Source organism: Scaptodrosophila lebanonensis, unplaced genomic scaffold (assembly GCF_003285725.1).
Source record: "Scaptodrosophila lebanonensis strain 11010-0011.00,11010-0021.00 unplaced genomic scaffold, SlebRS2 tig00000024-arrow-pilon, whole genome shotgun sequence".
Classification (NCBI taxonomy): Eukaryota; Metazoa; Arthropoda; class Insecta; order Diptera; family Drosophilidae; genus Scaptodrosophila; species Scaptodrosophila lebanonensis.
Genome location: NW_022060538.1, coordinates 20,727,048 through 20,745,756, shown reverse-complemented (window position 1 = coordinate 20,745,756; position 18,709 = coordinate 20,727,048). Strand labels below are relative to the sequence as shown.

The window sequence follows — 18,709 nt, the reverse complement described above, 5'->3', positions numbered from 1 at the left end:
TGACGTGCGCACACTTAAATTTTTTTATTATATTCCAGGATATTTCACAAACTGAAAAAAGTCCTATGAGACTTTTGAAGCATCAAAACAGGGTCAGGAGAAAGGTAATTTTCGTTTTTGTGCGTTCGTATCAGAATATACTCGTACATTTTGCATGCGTGTCGTTAACTCTAGATTGTGCCAAGCCCCTGCAGACTTGTTTTCAACATTTTTTGTGCCCGCCTAAAATTATGCAACGGGTTTCAAATGAATAATAAAAAGCGTGCTGACAAAGCATAATTAAATGGGGGCGCTGAATATATTCTATCGGCAGTTTAATACTCGTCATCGATAGCATCGATATACATATATACATAAATACACATATTCCTATGTATAACAAATTTCATACGTGGTCATCAATCAAATAGTTGAAGCTAATCTTTATCAAATAATATGTAACTATGGTCGATAAGGACATGCAAGTTCTGACTAGTTTCATAATAGTGTTTATTATTATTCTACTACTATTCCTCAGCTAATTTGTTGATGCTTGATGGTGGAAAATAGAAAAACTAATGGAAAGTGGAATATATTTTGAGTTCTGCTCATAGTGATTAGCCTAAATTTTTAAATTTAGTTTAGACTAATATTGATGTTATTAAAAGAATAGCTGATCGAATACACTTTCTTGACACATACTTAACGACCATTTATGTCTAGAAGTTACACTTTGTATTTATACATACTACATCTATAACCGCTTTTATAACCGCTGGAGACAGGCTTGGGAATTCCATAGTTAATTTCGCTATTTGTTATGTGAAGTGGGAGCATATTATAATTAAATATAGTTCAACATGAAATTCAGCATCATATTGCTTATTTTGATTATTATGCATACATAAATAAGTAATTGCTTACGATTTTACCATGCAATTGTTTTTTGAGTGTCTGCTATTTTGAAATGAAGTTGAATATTACTTCGAATTGATTCTGCCGAAATGAAATTTAATCACGTCCTAAGATTCCTTGTATGTTAACTTATATTAAACATTATTCGATTGCAATTGTGGAATATATATACACTAGCAGGTATTGCCCGTTTTAACCCGGCTCAATATAATGTTTCCAATTGTATTTGTTTTGTGTGTGCATAACCTACCCATATGTTTTCACCTTATAAGTTACCAGTAGGAAGGCATTTAAGGTATTTAAATGAACATTTTCTGTTCTTCACAAAAAATTGTTCAGTAGTCCGTTACATTTTTGTTCTTGCCAAACTATTTCGTTCAACGAACATGACCACTATAACTAATATTTTTTAAAGCTCGTTTTCCCCCCGTTGGAGCTAGAATTTTCCAAAAGCCTTTCTTAGTGTGCTCCTACACTATGATGGATACTATGAAAAGATACTTGAGTCCAAATTTCATCTTTTACCGTTTGGGCTGTGCGTTGATCACCAATTAGTCAGGACAAACTGTTTTATATATAGAGATAACGCAACGTTTTAAGATAGACGATTTGCAAAAAAGGGGGAATAATTATAAGGGTATATCCTAATTTTAAATTCACATTTGAGCCTTTTCGTGTCATATTGAGTCAATACGGTCACGCACAAACTCGGAATATGAAACACGGCACTCGTGTCAATGCCGTGCAGCGATGAGCCACGATCAAAAAGCACTGACAATTCTCATCTCAATTTGCTAGAGTAAAACTTTCGATAGTTGAAGCCACCGATACCATCAAAATATCGAAGTTTGAATGCAATAAGCAGAATATTTAAATAATAAAATCTAATTATTTATTGAGATCAATAAGAACAAATCATACATACATACATCTGCCCGCAATGCGAAGCAGAATATGCGTAGCTCCGTTATTCGGTTTCTGCTTTACTATCGCTTACGCAGTCGTTGCTTAGCGACGGTAACTGTAAACTTTTGGCGTTTTGCCTTTGCAATTAACATTAAATGGTCAAAACGAAAGAAGATGTGCGAGCCAACAACTTAAAGTTGTTGTTGTTGTTTTGTATGTACATGCTACATACATATACAGGCATACATGCATATGCATGTACATATGTATGTATGCATGGGCACACATAGACACGAACTGTTGCTTGTTGTATGCATGTGTGAGTGTGTGTATGCGATGTCCCCAACTATTTGATATTTGATATATGGCAAGTAAAAAACATATTGCTATATTTTAATCGTTGAATGCCAATTTGTTGATATAATGTTGATTACATTACCCAAATTTGAAATCGATCGGACAAAATTTATAACACAAACTATTCATTTGAAAAAGTGAATAAATATTAAAACCCCAATAATAAAATTAAATGCGATATATCGAAAATATCGATACTTGTGTTGATATATCGTAATACATGTCGAATACAAATACATCGAAAAACATCGTTTGAGAGTTATTGATTATAATACTGTATTCGATTGTTCACTGTACACATATGTACATACATACATACAAATGTATTTGTGTGTGTACGGTAACTGTAAACTTTTGGCATTTTTCGTATGCAATTAACAGCCGTAAATTATCAAAACGAAAGAAGTTTTGCGAGCCAATAACTTGTTGTTGTTGTTTTAAAAATTTTGATTTGAAAACATAGAACACTATTTATTACAATTAAACAACAGTGTTCGATGGCCCACTGCATACATACAAACCTATATATGTATATAAGAATGTATGTACGTACATACATACTTATTGATGTACATATGTACATACTATACATACAGACGTATGTATATATGTATGTACGTATGTAATACATATGGTGCTGGTGTAATTCATAATGCGAAATTCTTTCTAAGGGGAGCAATGTCCCCCCTGCCCAACCTGCGTACGCCCTTGTAGTCCGTTGTCCTAAAATCCCTTATGCCAAATGTACTAAACAAAGAAAAAATAACATAAAAATGTTTATGTTATAATGTTAATAATTTTTAATTAATTAACATTTCTTGCCCTGTCAGTGCAAGACGAATGTACTTTTATACATATGTATGTATGTATATATGTACATACATTTGTACAAATGAACATTCACACATTAATGTGAGCTTTGGCTACTTCAACCGTTTGCACGCAACTACACGAACAGCTGCTTGTATATATGTATGTGTGTGTGTATGTATACTTAGTTGTCCCCAACTGTCTGATATTTTGTATTGTTTGTTCTGCCTGCATTTGTAAAATGCATATTTTAAAAATCGTTAAATGCAAAGTTGTAATTTTAGTTACGTAGATTATATTACCCAAATTTGAAATCGATCGGACAAAATTTATAACACAAACTTTTCATTTGAAAAAATGAATAAATATTAAAACCCCAATAATTCAAGCTCCAACACAAATTTCGAAAAACCGAGCATGCAGTTTTGTTTGTATTCTTTTATAGATTATAAAAACCAAATTTAAAGTTGATCGATTCAGAAATGCAGAATTTTCAAACAAACTTTGGAGCTACTTTTCCCCCCTTTGGAGCTCGAATTTTCGAAAATCCCTTCTTAGTGCGCATCTACACCATGATAGGATACTTGAGCCCAAATTTCAGTTTCCTAGCTTTTACCGTTTGGGCTGTGGGGTGTTGATTGTGTTTCAATTTTTCCACGGAAAACCCCCCTTTTTTCATGCCCCAGGAAAAATGGTGAAAAACCAAGTATACAGTTTTTCTTGTATTCTTTTTGAGAGTATACAAACTAAGTTTGAAGTTAATTGGATGAAAATTGTAGATTTTTCATACAAACGTTGGAGCCCGTTTTCCCCCCTTTGGCGTTCGAATTTTCCAAAACCGCTTCTTAGTGCTCACCTACACCACTGAAGACAACATGTGTCCAATTTTCAGCCTCCTAGCTCTTACCGTTTAGGCTGTGCGTTGATTGCACATAGCTTTTCGTTTACCGAATTTTCCACCGGAAAATCATTATTATTCAGGCCGCAGGAAAAATATTGAAAATCCAAGTATACAGTTTTTTTTGTATTCTTTGTGAGAGTATACAAACTAAGTTTGAAGTTAATCGGATGAAAATTGTAGATTTTTCATACAAACGTTGGAGCCCGTTTCCCCCCCTTTGGCGTTCGAATTTTCCGAAACCCCTTCTTAGTGCTCACTTTCACTATAAGAGGGATCTTGTGTCCAAATTTCAGCTTCCTAGCTCTTACCGTTTGGGCTGTGCGTTGATTGCCAATCAGTCAGTCAGTCAGTCAGTCAGTCAGTCAATCAGTCAGTCAGTCAGTCAGTCAGTCAGTCAGTCAGGACAAACTGTTTTATATATATAGAGATATGTATAATGTGTGCAATTTTTAATGTTATTAAAATCATACGATTTTAATTCAGGTCCCCTATAAAGATGCAGAATCCGACTCAACACCCACTATCGAAAAAAAGTACAGGCGGTGAAAAAGCCATTTCATATTTGAGTTCGAGTCGATCTTTGCCTACTTCTGCTGTTCTTACTCTGACTATTCTGATTTTGCCTACGCCTCTATCTTTGCCTCCGTCTTCTCTGGGCAGTTCTTCTAAGTCTTTGATGTATCCGGAGATTTAATTTTTAAAGATATATCTGAGATAGGGGTTTGCAAATCTGTAGTGGAACCACCGTGTGGGGCGGGGCGAGAACCTCCAGAAGAGGGGTCTGGGGTAGCATTGCTGGATCAGGTGCTGGTGTGGCTCCAGCAGGATCACCAGGATCTGTTGCATCAGCAGGCTGCTGTTTGAGCAACAGTGCTTAAAAAACTGGCATTGAAACAAGTAGCCAAAATGGCAAAGACCTATTTCTGTCTAATTGGCTTCATTTTTTGATGTGGTCTCAGATCGACGCAGTACACAATCCAGACTGAAGAAACGTCGGTAAAAATTAGCTTTTTATAGAAATTGAAGATATTTACCAAAATCTAAAAATAGCTTCGGTTGTATTTATATTGCTTAAAGTATATTGTGAAATTGAAATTTACACAGCTGGTCCTCAGGCTTTTTAGGAACTTTTATGTCGTTTGAATAGTTAATAATTACACTGTACTACAGCTCATAAAGCTTTGCCATAAAATGTGGCTTTTGGCGGCTGAAATTGTTTGTTTTAAAGGGGAAAGACTATAGGCTTTATAAAATATTTGGGATCTAAGCAACAGAAAATAACAAGTAAAACAATTTTGTTGAAAGTCACTTATTTGTGTACTATAGTATATAAATAATTGAATATACATTTGTTAATAAAATATCTAATTTTTTATTCTCTAAACTATGTAAATTTGTGTATTTTCGGTTTGTTTTAATGGAAAAACTTTAACTTCTATTAACTTTGGACGTCACAAGTCTAGCCAGCGTTGTTGAAACAGTTGCTGGGCCTTAAGTGCTTCCAGAATAGCTGTCTGATCGTTTTGACAAAAAAGGTAAACATTGGTGTTTGATAAATAAAAATACTAATTTGTACTCTATCTCCATTTTGCTTAACTCAAGTTCTTGCTTCAAATATGTATTTGCTTAAAATTATAAATAGTAGTAGGCAGATAGAATGTGACAAATGGAATGAAACGTATTTTGAAATAGCAAACGAAACACGACCGCCTTGTATATTTAACTCCTGAATACTGCGTAGAAGAACCCTAAAAGAATCCTAAAGCATTCAAATAATAATTCCCTTTTCTATATGCATTCCAAATCACAAAGTTTAGTGTTGGCTTTTTAAAAATGTCTCTTGAACAAGTAGCCCAGTCAAATTAGGGTTTCACCTTTGAATTTGAGATAATAAGCTGAAAATTAGTATACAACTTTGTTTTAGCGTCTCAAAAGTCTCATATTATATCGTGTCCGTGCCTTAAGATATTAAAGGTCAAAGTGCACGAATATCGGTTGTTCTCGCATATCTCGCTCCCTACGCCTCTGTTAAGATTTGCACCTATTACAAAGTTGTAGAGTACAAAATCTCAGTTTTCAGTCAACTACGCTGTAAATAACAATACACAATAAGAAAATATTCAGTTTTATCAGGATTCGTTATCACAAACAACGAAGTATAACTTAAGATTATAATTCGCTTCTCGGAGTTTCGAACGAACGAGGGCAAGCTCATAAAAACTATGTGACTATACGCTTCTTGTTATACCCTGTACCCGTAGGGTAAAAAGGGTATATTAGGTTTGTGCAAAGTATGTAACATGCAGAAGGAAGCATCTCCGACCCCATGAAGTACATATATTCTGAATCAGCATGACGAGAGAAATCGATCTAGACATGTCCGTCCGTCTGTCCGTCCGTCCGTCTGTCCGTCCGTCCGTCTGTCCGTCTCGATAAACGCAAGGATCTCAGAAACTATACAAGTAAAAGCTAGAATAACCAAAGTTGGCATCCAGATCCTAAGTCCGAGAAAGGACGAGTTTTTTTATTTTCCCCCCTTCCCCCGCTACAGAATTTCGTCAATAGCGTCCACATTTCAAATGCTACCTTAACCAAACTTGCACACATAATTTATATATAATTATCTACTGTTGTTTAAAATGTTATCCAATTCGGTCAATTCTAAGAAAAGTTATTAGCAAAACAAATTCTCGCTAGTACAACCCCACCAAACTGCAGCAACAAGTTCGCTCTTCTTCTTACTCTTTTTGCTGCTGCTTTGGGCGCATATACCTCAGTGACGGAAGTTTACCTGGGTACAGGGTATTACACTGTCGGGCTTGCTCGACTGTAGCGTTCTCTCTTGTTATATTTCTAAAGTGTAGGATACAACAAATTTGTTTATTTGTCATTACAATAATACTAATTATAATGACTATACTTCTGTTTGGGATAAACTCGTATAAGTCTCTGTATGCTTAAAATCTCCATTATCTACCTAATGAAAAGATTCCGATATTTTTTAGTCCTGCACCTGGTTTAGTCTGCTAGTTAGTCCAGTATGGCTCTAGAGTATAAATATAGATAAAGAATAGTCAACATACTTATCACTCGCATGCATTACAGAAACATATGTACTCGTATGTGACAAATTTAGTTAGCGGAAAATTTCGGAACAGCTGCGCAAATCTTTCATTACCCCCAGACGATAGCAAACAATATTTGCCATAGTTATTATAGAAATGGCCAATAAAAATATGCAAAAAAAATGCTATATAAGAACGGCGTTTGGTCACAATTCATCAGACAGCAACCAACCGTCTAACACAGTTTGGCTTAGAAGTTTCTTAAAATGAGAGCATTGTCGACGATTTTAGCTATTTTGGCAGTATGCTGTCTTACCAGCTTTGTGCGCTGTACGGGTCCCAGCACAACTGCTGCTGATCCCAGCACAACTGCGGCTGATCCCAGCACAACTGCGGCTGATCCCACCACAACTACTGCTGCTGCTACAACTACTGCTGCTGCTACAACTACTGCCTCTGATTCTGCCACTACATCCGGATCAGCTACTACCACTGCCCCAACCAGCTCATCTTCAGGTGGTACTAGCTCTAGTAGTGCCCAAAAACGACTTCGTCGCCGCAACAGGCGTTTGCGTAGACAGCTTCGCCGTTTGAGGAGGCGTCTTCGCGTAAATAGGAATAGGAACACCCGCCGTAGGAACCGTGTTTTCAATAGGAACACCCGTCGTAGGAACCGTGTTTTCAATAGGAACACCAGGAGGCTAGAAACTCTAGTTCGTGCCGGTTAAATGAACAAGGACCCACAACCCGGAGAGCATCGACATAACGACTTACTTATGTATATAAATATATATATGTGTATATGTATATGTATTAATAACCAATAAAAATATCTATCATCAGCAAACTATTAAAAGTGCTTGCAAAAATATTCAAAAGCATTTACCGCCTTAATTAGTTCAGAGACTGACTTGTCAGCTTTTCTGCTGACTTTTCAGTTTAACAAAAAATCGAAAATAAAGACCTCTAAGTAATAAGTTTCGGAGGGGATTCGTTGTCATCAAATAACGAAGCACGAAGTTCATAAAAGTATAGTATTTACCATACACTACTTGTTTTTATCTTTTGCGAGTGTAAGATAAAACAAGAGAGAACGCTACTGTCAAGCAAGCCGGACATTGACATACCCTGTACCCAGACAAACTACCGTCACTGCGTTATATGCGTAGAAGTAGAAGCAAAAATAAGATGAAGAAGAGCGAACTTGATGCGGAGGGAAAAGATAAACTCGTGTAGCTTAGGGATCAGGAGCGTCTGTATACCTAGTTTGGTTAATGTGCGATCAACCTTTTCCGAAATCCAGGCATTCATCCAGACGGACGGACGGACAGACGGGCGGACATGACTAGATCGATTTCTCTCGTCATGCTGATCAAGAATATATATACTTTATGGGGTCGAAGGTGGCTTCTTCTGCCTGTTACATGCCTTGCACAAACCTAATATACCCTTTTTATATAATAAATCAGTTTTAACTGATTGACTTCATTTGTTGAAGTAACCTGAAACCTGCACATTTATTCGTAAATTAAGAATTTCCTTTTGCATTGTTTGTAAAATATATTTAGTTTCGCTTCAACTAAGTTTTAGCTGCTCGGCAAAATATAAGAGCTGCCACTAACAGTCTAGAATGTGTATAGGCAAGAATTGATTTTATGTAAATACAATATTTGCCAATTTCATATACACAGCCAAAAAGGTGGTAGTGCAAAAAGCATAAATGCATCTATATGTATAGTATATGCACATATATTTGTTGAAATATAGTTAAAATGCTATAGCAGTGAAATATTTGGCTTCACTAGAATCGCATTGTTTATGTGTAACGGTCTGCATTTCTCTATTGTTTTTATTAAAAATGCATTGCTTCGACCGTACGATGCGCAGCCAAGCTTGATGCACAGGTCTGCCCAATGCGGCACAATGACCGCATTTTAAAATGCTGTTGCATGGTTGTTGTCGCTGCAGCCTCGCGGGGCATTCGAATTCGAGATGAATTTGCATAAATTTTGACGCAGCGATGATGGCGTTGCCGGCAATCGACAATGGTGAACCTTTTTGGTGTTTTGCATTTTTGGCTCTGTCATAAAAATGAAAGCTTTTCAGCATTTCTCCCTGTACGTCTGTCAGTCAACGAGGTTATGGGTCTGTGCCTGTGCCTGTCCCTATGCCTCTGTCTGGCAATTAGAGTTTGCCTTCAATACACACACACACACTTACACATACAATGTTGCCGATTCATGCTTAAAGGCGTTAGCACGCCCACACCGCCCAGCAGCAAATTTTTAGCAATCGACCATGTTCACTTTTAGAAATGTAAAACTTACCATTTTCAGATTGTTGTTGGTGTTGTATTTTTGGAGCTTATTCTATGACGCGCGCTCTCGTTATGTTCATTATTCAAAGGGCAATCAATCATTTTAACAAATTGACGTGAACAATGACGTTGGCTTTTTATACATATTTAAATTTTTTCCGGCCACATTTTAAATATGTTTGGGTTGGCCAAAAACAAAGCGGAAGTGAATTTCCAATGGCTGCGCTTCAATGGCAGCAGCTGATTTTGGCAGTTTCGTTCTTTCTTCTGCTGCCTTTTCGCCACAACATTTTTTATGCTTCCTTGTTGAGTCTAATTTGCTAATTGGAGGCGTCATCGGCAGCAGCGGCATCGTCATCATTATCATCGTCATCGTCATTCCGTCATTCACTTTGGGACGGCATCAGTTAGTCATGCAAAAACTTGGCACTGACGGTGGTTGTGAAGTGGGAGTTGGTGACGGCATCGGTTTTTAATGTGCTCGCCGTTTTTCAATGAAATTCGGAGAAGAGTCATAAGCCCAGTACCCGTAAAGGCTTAACGTGTTGGCAGTGTACCATAGTTCAGCGGAAAATGCAGTCATTTGTTATATGTTAATTGATCATGAATATTTGCCATTTGTGTCTGCAAAAGTAAATTACAAAGCGCATAAATTAAACATATAAAGTCGCATAAAAAACATCATGCACATATACTATATAACAAAATACCCAGCGGCTCTCTGAACTAGTACATAAAAATATATGCTATTACTCCGAGTTTTTATACATTTTTCAAATATCCCTGTGTCTTTCAAATCTAAATGAAATGCATTGACCGAATTTATTATGGGTTGTGTTGCTTATTTTATGTGTCATAGAATTTCAGATTGAAATTGATTCAGAATTCAGATTGAAGTTGTAATAATTGCAGGAATTGTAATAAAACGAGTTTCTTAAGCGTGACCTTCCTCGAATCTAGATGACAAATTTGGAGATTGTATCCTTTATGCTTTTCCATAAATGTGCAAAAATTCAAACCCAATGCTTATGGGGGTACAGTGGTGGGTGCAAAAATCAACTCTTCAGGTGCAGGTTCCACAAATATCTAAAATATAGTACTGAAATACTAAGTATAGAAAGTCATAGAAACTATAAATTCATGTGATAAGCAAAACAAGCAAACAAATAAAAAATACTCCAAAAGGTCGTTCTATAGAAAGCAAAAAGCACTACAAATATAAGCTAAAATGTGATCAACAACCATTGCAGGGAATATGTTGGGATAACTAGTTCAAAAGGGAAGGGACCAATGGCACTTAATGTGCTGTAGGGTATGTGGGCAAGATGTGGTCGCGTTTAATTAAATTTTCAACATGTGCCAGGGCATACATATTTTACTGTTTTTCCATAAACATAAACATGCAATTTGAGAGTGTAGTCATAAAAAATACCTAATTTAATAAGTTTAATTTAATTTATTATGCGAGATTACAAATCTATTTTGCTTTTTTTCATTGCAGGGCCTTTCTGCGTGATGTGGTCGAAACGGCGAATCTGTTCATGAAAATGATGGAGCGCTTCTGCAAGGATGCGGTTGTGGTGCAGGGCAAGCGTCGCGTCCTCAAGCGAAAGAACCAGCCGGCTAAAGCGAAGAAGGCTACTGCAAAGGCTGCGACGCAGCCCACAGAGGTAGGTTAAAATACTTGCATGAAACTAAATGCTGTTGCTATTTATTGTCGTATTAAATAACTTTATTTGCACACACCCACTGCGCTTGCCATAAAATATATCCCAAATTGGCAATAAAATTTAAAACAAATAGCTAACAATTGAAAGAAAAAACAGCAGCACACAATGGTCAAAAAACAATTGCAGTCTATGCACCCCACGAGATTTATGTGTTTGATCGTGAAAATTAATTGTCCGAAAATATGTTTAAAAAAATAACAAAAAACAAAAGCTCATACGATAGCGATGGCCATGGCGCCATCGCTGCTGGTGGTTGCATTTTATTTGTCTTCTTATTTATTCATTTTCTATACCGCCCACTTGCCTTGGTCACACAGCTGTCTATGTCTGTTTTTCCCCTTTTTCCCCTTCTTTGTGTCTCCTCTCATATCCGTTGTTTAAATCGCCTGATTTTTACTGCGCACATTTTTATGAACTTTTGAAAGAGGTTGTGGTACTTTTAACGACGAACTTATCAATGTACAGCAAATCGAATACACTTCACTGGTATCGTGTGCACATGCTATATGTTCTCTGAATAAGGAGGGAATTTAGTATTCGTAGAACATGTTGCTAAGTTATAGAATATAATCACATAAATACGAGTATAGGAATCGTTGATATTCTGCTAAATAGTTCAGATGAGGGATCTTCCAGATCTCTCTAGTGCCTATCAAGCAAAAGATGCATCAGTACAGGAGGACTATTTAAGGCCATGGTCGGTGGCTCGTCGGTCTATATCTATATATATTCTTAAATTCTTCTTCTTCTCGACTGCTGCAGATTATCTCTGTTACTTTAATGTGAACATGAAGCGATAAAACCAAGGATTCCTCACCTTACCTCACCTAACAATCCAAGCATACTGACCAGTCACTCATCAAATGCAATTTGAAACTTCTATTTGGAGCTCACTGTGCCGAGCCATCAACATGATGTCAAGCAGTGTATTTAATTGTCGGTGTATTTAGTCTCTGTTGAATTTGGTTCTTTTTTTTGCTCTCAGTTCAGTTTTTGTTTATTTCCGTACGCCGTGAAGCATGATTTCCGGGCAACACTTGTGTCTCTCATGCACTTGTACTCGTATGTCCGCCCTTTTGTCGCCGTACTTTATAATATATATTTATATTTTTTTTCTTCTTTAGCATGCAAAACCTTCAATTGTGTTAATTTTTGACATATTTGCTTGCCTCCGTTTTTCATTTTCTCTCGTGCATTTGCGTTGTGGGCTTTTCGCTTGAATTTTAAAACAATTAATTTATAAATATTTGGTATTTGCCTGAACGCCAAAAACATGACATACAAGTACAAGTACACACATACACGTACTCAAAATACATGTGTGTTCAAATATTTGCCAGCATTTTTGTCGATGTTTCTTTGTGATAAATGCAATTTAAACGCTTGTAAAAATCCATACAATGCCACATTATGTTAAACAAATAAATGCCCCGTAGGCGTGCCATTGACTTTCACAATGTACACATGTCCGTGGCATAAGCTGCTGTGCTGCTACCCTGTGGGCAGCGGAAATATGCCAATGTCCTTGCATTTAGAGCGATTTCGTACAATTGAGGAAAAAACAACAATCGATGTGCAAATACGAGTATGTGTGTCTGCATTGTTAACGAGGCAGAAAATAGCGAGAAAAATATAAAATACAAAATATGAACATTTAATATCATCCATGCATTTTTTGTGGTTAAATGTAAATGCAGGCTTTTTATTTATGCAATTTAACTAATATGTACAAAGTACTTGTATTCATTTGCATTTTATCGTAAAATATGTATTGTCAACGCCAAATGTTGCCTTCAATGCTTTAGTTGAACAAAACAAAAAAAAAAAACGACAGATTTTTTAGTTGTGAGGATAAAAATGCGTTCAATTAAGGTAATTGACACATTTTTTACTATTATTTATGGATAATTCTTCAAGAACGTAATAATTAAAATAATTATTTTACACTGTAAGCTAATACGGCATAATAATTATATAAGTTTCAAAAAACGTGTTCAATATTTTCGTTTCACTTTAAACCCAAGCTCCACTCTTGTAATTCAGAAAATGTTGTCCGTGTATCCACTTACTTCTATGTCTTTGTGTATCAATTTGTTAAAAAAAAAAAAAGATTTTTAAACACGTTGCGGGAATTTTCGCTGCCATTCATTAAGCTATTATATTTCCCCGGAAATTGTTATATAGGTTTTTCAGCTTTAGAGTGACGATTGCCTGCTGGAGTACGATTTTCAAGTAGTGTCCACAACTATATCTGTAAATGCTGAAATTGTCTTATATTTTAACATATACTTCATACATATAACCGCGCCTTTTTCAATAGAAACTACGAATCTTAATCCCTGCATCATGTCTCCAATCCACCTACAATTAATAAACTAGAGTTAGAAAGTTTCCACAACCTAACAACGCACAATCCATGGTAGTAAATGAATCAATATTTTTGAAGTAATTCTGCAATATTACCATTAGCTTGATTTTTGTTATTGACTTTTATTTTATGCTTGCAGGAAGAACTATCTAACAAATGGGCTGAGATGGCTGCGGGCGTGAGCACCCTTCTGTGCAATGAATTGGAAATGCCCGAGGGGGACGAACTACCCATACCATTCGATGCAGCTGCAGAAAAGTCCATTGATGATCAGCGGTAAGTAAGAAGGAGGGGGCGATGGGCTCGATTCTAGCCCTTATACGAGCATGTTTTGCCTTTGCCACCATGGTAGCTAAGCTCACATCCTTGTCTCGTTTAGTAGCGATGCAGCTAGCCAATTTATGTTGCAGGATAATAATGTTAATGTGCTTATTACATTGCTTCTATTTTGTTCTTGTACTTATTATTTTGCATTTCTCTACTTACAGGGAGGACTGCATGATCCGCATAAATAAATTGTTGCGCATCGAGAAACTAGAGCAGGCCATTGCTCTATTGCGCGCTGCCAGGTGAGTCCTTTGACGTTGTCCTTAGCTTAAAAATGTGCAACAACTTCATTTTGAGCGCAAATCCTATTGGAAATCCTTTTTTAATAACTTGACATTAACTGTTGCTGCTGCCGTCGTCGTCCTCTTCATCGTCCTTGCCGGCGCACACAAGGCGCAGCCCAAAAAAGGGCAGAAAGGCAATTCGCATAATAGATTAACTCTCGTGAAAAGGGCGAAGTGCGCGAAAAGCGGAGATGAAGAAGCTGGCAAAGAATGCCTTTGTACAAGTTGCTTCGAGTTTTTGCAAGAATCTCAATTTGTACTCTGTACCCAAAGGGTTAAAGGGTATGATGAAATGGTAAAGGTGTATGTAACGTTCAAGAAAATTGGGTCTTATCCCACAATGCACACATATGTTTGATCGGCATCTGCTATTGGACAATCTTCCTTCTGAAAACTTGAGACAGTCAGTATTTTTCCCAAGTAGTCATCGCACTCGTCTATATGTCTTATTTGTTTCATTTTATTTAACAGTTAATGATAAACATAAACAAAGCAATTACTAAGTATTTTATAATGCTTTCTTTTTTAATAAATGTGATTATTTTAAGCATTCACATTTAACTGCTTTGGATATAAAGCATTTACCAGTCGTGTTAAGCTTTAAGATTTTTTCGTTTTCATTTTCTGTTTATTTCTCATATTTTGAGCGTTGCCGTGCACTCCATGGGGTCCGTGCGACCGTTGTCTGCTCTTAAATTAAATAGTTTTTATTTATTGTAAGCGCTGTGCGCTTCGTCAACGCCCGCACCTGTATGGAGTCCTTTTCCTGTCTCTGTCATTGTGCAGTAACTACAGATAGGGGTAGCGCATGGAATTCCCTGGTGTGGCCCTCATAGTCAGCGTCATCAGTATTCTCATCATCCTCATCATTGGCTGTTGCTCTTCTGTTTTTGACTGTTGTTTTACGCCAATAGAGTGAACCTTAAAAGTGTACCTTAAAGTACATTTAAGCCGACAAGATGACCAGGAACTTATAAAAAATTCATACTCGTACTAAGTACATATATAAGGAGCAGTTTTTGCCTTCCTCATATTCTTTACGTACTCCTTCTGTACTATTAGCCTTGTCCTTTTGAACTTTATTGTTATTTTTTATTTGTATACTGTTCATTTAATTGTGTGTTCTCAAAGAGCCAGTCTATTTTCAGTGCGTAACAATTCCATTGAATACTATTGAGCAAGCGAGCAGGAAGGTCGCTAGAGAAACAGTCGTTCAATTTGCTGCATTTTTGCCTTTCAGTGTGATTGCCGTTCAATTATGTAAAGCCTATTGAAGGCAGACAAGAAATTGTTGTTGTTTATTGTTTGCGTCGAGGAAAATTGCGTGAAAATAATTTATCTTCTGCGTGTCAACATTTAAACAAGGCAAACGAATGTAAATCGTCGTTGAAAAACCAACGACCTGCATGCCCTACACCCCCCAGCCCCCCACTTACAAGCATGACAGCTGTCGTTACCAAAGTTGGCAATCGAAAACGTAGCGTAAATATTTCCAAGTCATTTAATTACAGCGTCATTAAAATTTTTCACCTGCTGCATGAGTTCACGGCTTCACTTGGCCTCAAATTGGCTTGGGCTAGGTAGGGTTCATGCTGCTTTCACGCAGCCACACCAGCACCAACACACACTCAATAGGCTTTGGCTTGCGGGTGACAGCATTGATGACATCGCTGTCGCTCTCGTCGTTGCCATCGTCATCGTCATCGCCATGACCATTATTATTGTCATGAGCATCGCCACCTGCTGTCTTTTCCTCTGCGCGGTGGGTGTCATGTCATATTTCATTAAAAAGTGTTGCCCACTTTTGGGCGCCCCTCTTTATTTAGTGCCATCTTATATACCTTATATACATACAAGTATATGCTTATAAGTAGTACACACACCTACTCACATTGCTTTTGAATGGAGCAGCACTTAAACTTCGTGCCTCATTCATTGTCGCATGGAATTTATTTACATTTTAATTGTTGTCGAATCAAAATGTTGCATTAAAATGTATGAGTGGAGCGTTTGCTTAATATGCAGCAGCTTAAAAAGGTCTAGACGCTTTTTGCTAATAAATTAAAATGCTATATGCATATAGCAGGCACGACTGGGAAAGATGGAGCCGATGGAGTAGCTGCGGCTGTATCTGCCTTTTGTCTGGCACTTTTTGTGTGGCACTGGCGCTGGCGCTGGCGCTGTTGCTCTCCCATGCCACACAGTCTGCAAACAAAAAAGTGGAGAGAAAATATGTTTTGGGTAAATAAAATATGTACTGCACATAAACTGGCTGTACGTGTTGCGCGACATTCTGGCAGAGGAACAACTATGAATACATATGTGTCTGTTGAAGCTATTAAGCCCTGTAAATAACTGTCTGTCTGTCTGTCTGTCTGGCTGGCTTGCTTAGACTTCATGAGAATGAATAGTTGCATCTCAACATTTTTTAAATACTTGCCAACTCTCACTCACTATGTATTACGACATTTCATTTTATTAAGCAAATGCAATGTCGTATGATCTCTTCGTGATTCGTTTCGTTTCTACCCCACCAGTTCTGTTGCATACGAATTTTAGTCATCATCCACGACGTCGTGCTGTCTGTTTTAATGGCAGCACACAAATGTCAGCTAGAAAACTTTTAAGTGAAGTAAATGCGCAAAATGTTTATTCAAACTTCACTTTAGCAGCAACTTTTAGTCGGTTACTCCTTCAGCTCTCACCCTTTCCACAGTCACACAGTTAACTAAGCTTATTTGAAAGACTGCAACTGCTGCGCGTATTTAGCATAGCGACTGGCTGCGTACTTTTTATTCGTGCTTCTTTCGTGTTGCTTCTGTTGATGGCAACTGTGAACACTTTTTATTTAAAGCTTTTAAGCTGTCGTGTTGCGTTCACCCAATTTAGTGAACGTTTATTTTTGACCAATACAAAACTAAAAAGGCGGAAAAAACACCCAGAATTATCATATAAAAAGCAAGCAATAATTTTGCATACCAACATCATTTTTATTAAGTCCAGCGGTAAGCGTATTTTTCTATATCTGGGGAATTTTTCCTGCAAACTTCCAAATAATAACAAGTTAGCAACAATACAGAATTGACAATGATAAGAAAGTTATATATAGGTAAGGCTTAACTAAATGCTTAAATTAGGTTAAAATCTTAAATAGCAGCTCAATTGCATGGTAAATAAAATGTGTAATTATCGAGTTTAAGATCTTGCAAAGTTTTTGTTTCCTTTATTAAATATCAAACATCTTGTACAGGAATTTTATTTGCTTCTTAGTTTTGAAAATACTGCGCATACTGAACCTTCGCTTGGCCTTAAATTAAAAGTGCCTATTTATTCTTTTGGATTATGGTTAAGATCCTTGAGGTTTTCCTTCCCATCCATTGCATGTACCCTGGGGGTGAGTTTATCTTCACATCACTCATCCCTCCCAACACTAATCAATCGATTATGTATTCGACCTAAATATTGTGTGCTTTATTGCCCACAAAAACCGCTAATTATCAGCGTACATGGGAGTAGTTGGTGCGTCATTACTTCTGCTGCATGTAATGAACACACACCAGAAATGCAACCAAAAATTGGTATTAACAACAGGGGAAACAATAACAACAACAACAAAAAGAGCAACTAACGAGCAACGCAAACGGCCCGCAGGATTACAAAATGCAGCGAAACTAACGAACGAACGAACCAACCAACCAACCAACTAGAGACAACAACTCTAACAGCAGCAACACCAATATTTGGCGTGGAAAAATGGCACACAAATTTTAAATTTGGTCTGCAAATAAAAGTTTGTATGTGTATATAGTATGCATGTGTAGCTGTAGAGGTGTCTGTCTGTGTCTGTGTATGTGAATTGTCGGCGGAGTATGAGGAGGTGTATGCAATTGCTTCTACAGCCCGGAACGTCACTCAATTTATTGGTTCCATAAGTCGCGCTATCGCCTACAAACACAACCGTAAATGGGCATAAATATGACGCTTAAAGTGGAGGGCAACAACAACAACAACAGCAACAGCAACGCTAATACCAACACCAGGAATGCGTTAGAGACCCACAGGCCCATGACTAGGTCGATGCTTGTAAAGCGTTCGTGTTGCATGTGACGCATGGGCGCCTGTGCGCAACTGATATGCCACAGTGGAGGCACCAGCGACGCAGCCCAGTGGAGTAGAGAAGAAGCTGAGGCAGCGGCAGAGGCAGACCCTGAGGTAGCTCGTCGGTAATTATGTGCAAATAAACTACAGTGCAAGCTTTATCGACAGCACACTTAAATCCTCGTTTAGAACTTTAATTAAAATTAAATAACTTTTTCTGCAAATCTCATTTTGTGATGACTATCGGTATTTATTGTCTTGAAGGCGCTTTACATTAATCAGAACATTGGATTTCCTTCTCAGCTGAAGGAAGTGCACATAAAAAAATTATTATAGTACTGAGCTGAATCTTATACTATGTATGATCGTTAGATGTATACTTTTAAGGACACGCTCTTTCAATCGGACTCGCGGTACCAAGTATGTACAATATGCTTTTCAGACCTTCTCCCGTCTGTATGAGAACTAAACATCCTTTTAACATAGTACGTGTGTATGCTGGGTTTCATTTAAAGCAGTTTTCGCTGTACTTATCGCATAGATGTGCGTTACGTGTTGCATATAAAGCTGCTTTCAAATATTAAATTAACAGCTATGGCAGGAAATGGTGGGAGGTCTTCCCAACCCCAACCCAACACACGTACATACAAGT

The 18,709-nt window shown here is 37.3% G+C and overlaps 2 protein-coding genes across 2 annotated transcripts in view; both read left to right on the top strand.

Annotated features, from left to right (window-relative positions):
• The window catches only part of LOC115620998 (protein timeless homolog), a 108,893-nt gene that overhangs the window by 33,965 nt on the left and 56,219 nt on the right, over positions 1–18,709 (top strand). Inside the window, exons 8-10 of the mRNA XM_030514518.1 lie at positions 10,752–10,920; positions 13,488–13,624; positions 13,837–13,917. Of these exons, the coding sequence (XP_030370378.1) occupies positions 10,752–10,920; positions 13,488–13,624; positions 13,837–13,917 (387 nt within the window). The remainder of the gene's footprint in view (positions 1–10,751; positions 10,921–13,487; positions 13,625–13,836; positions 13,918–18,709) is intronic.
• Positions 7,196–7,689, top strand: LOC115621903 (protein new-glue 3-like). Its single transcript, XM_030515733.1, has one exon. It carries the CDS (start codon positions 7,200–7,202, stop codon positions 7,659–7,661), a length of 462 nt encoding a protein of 153 aa, XP_030371593.1. The 5' UTR covers positions 7,196–7,199; the 3' UTR covers positions 7,662–7,689.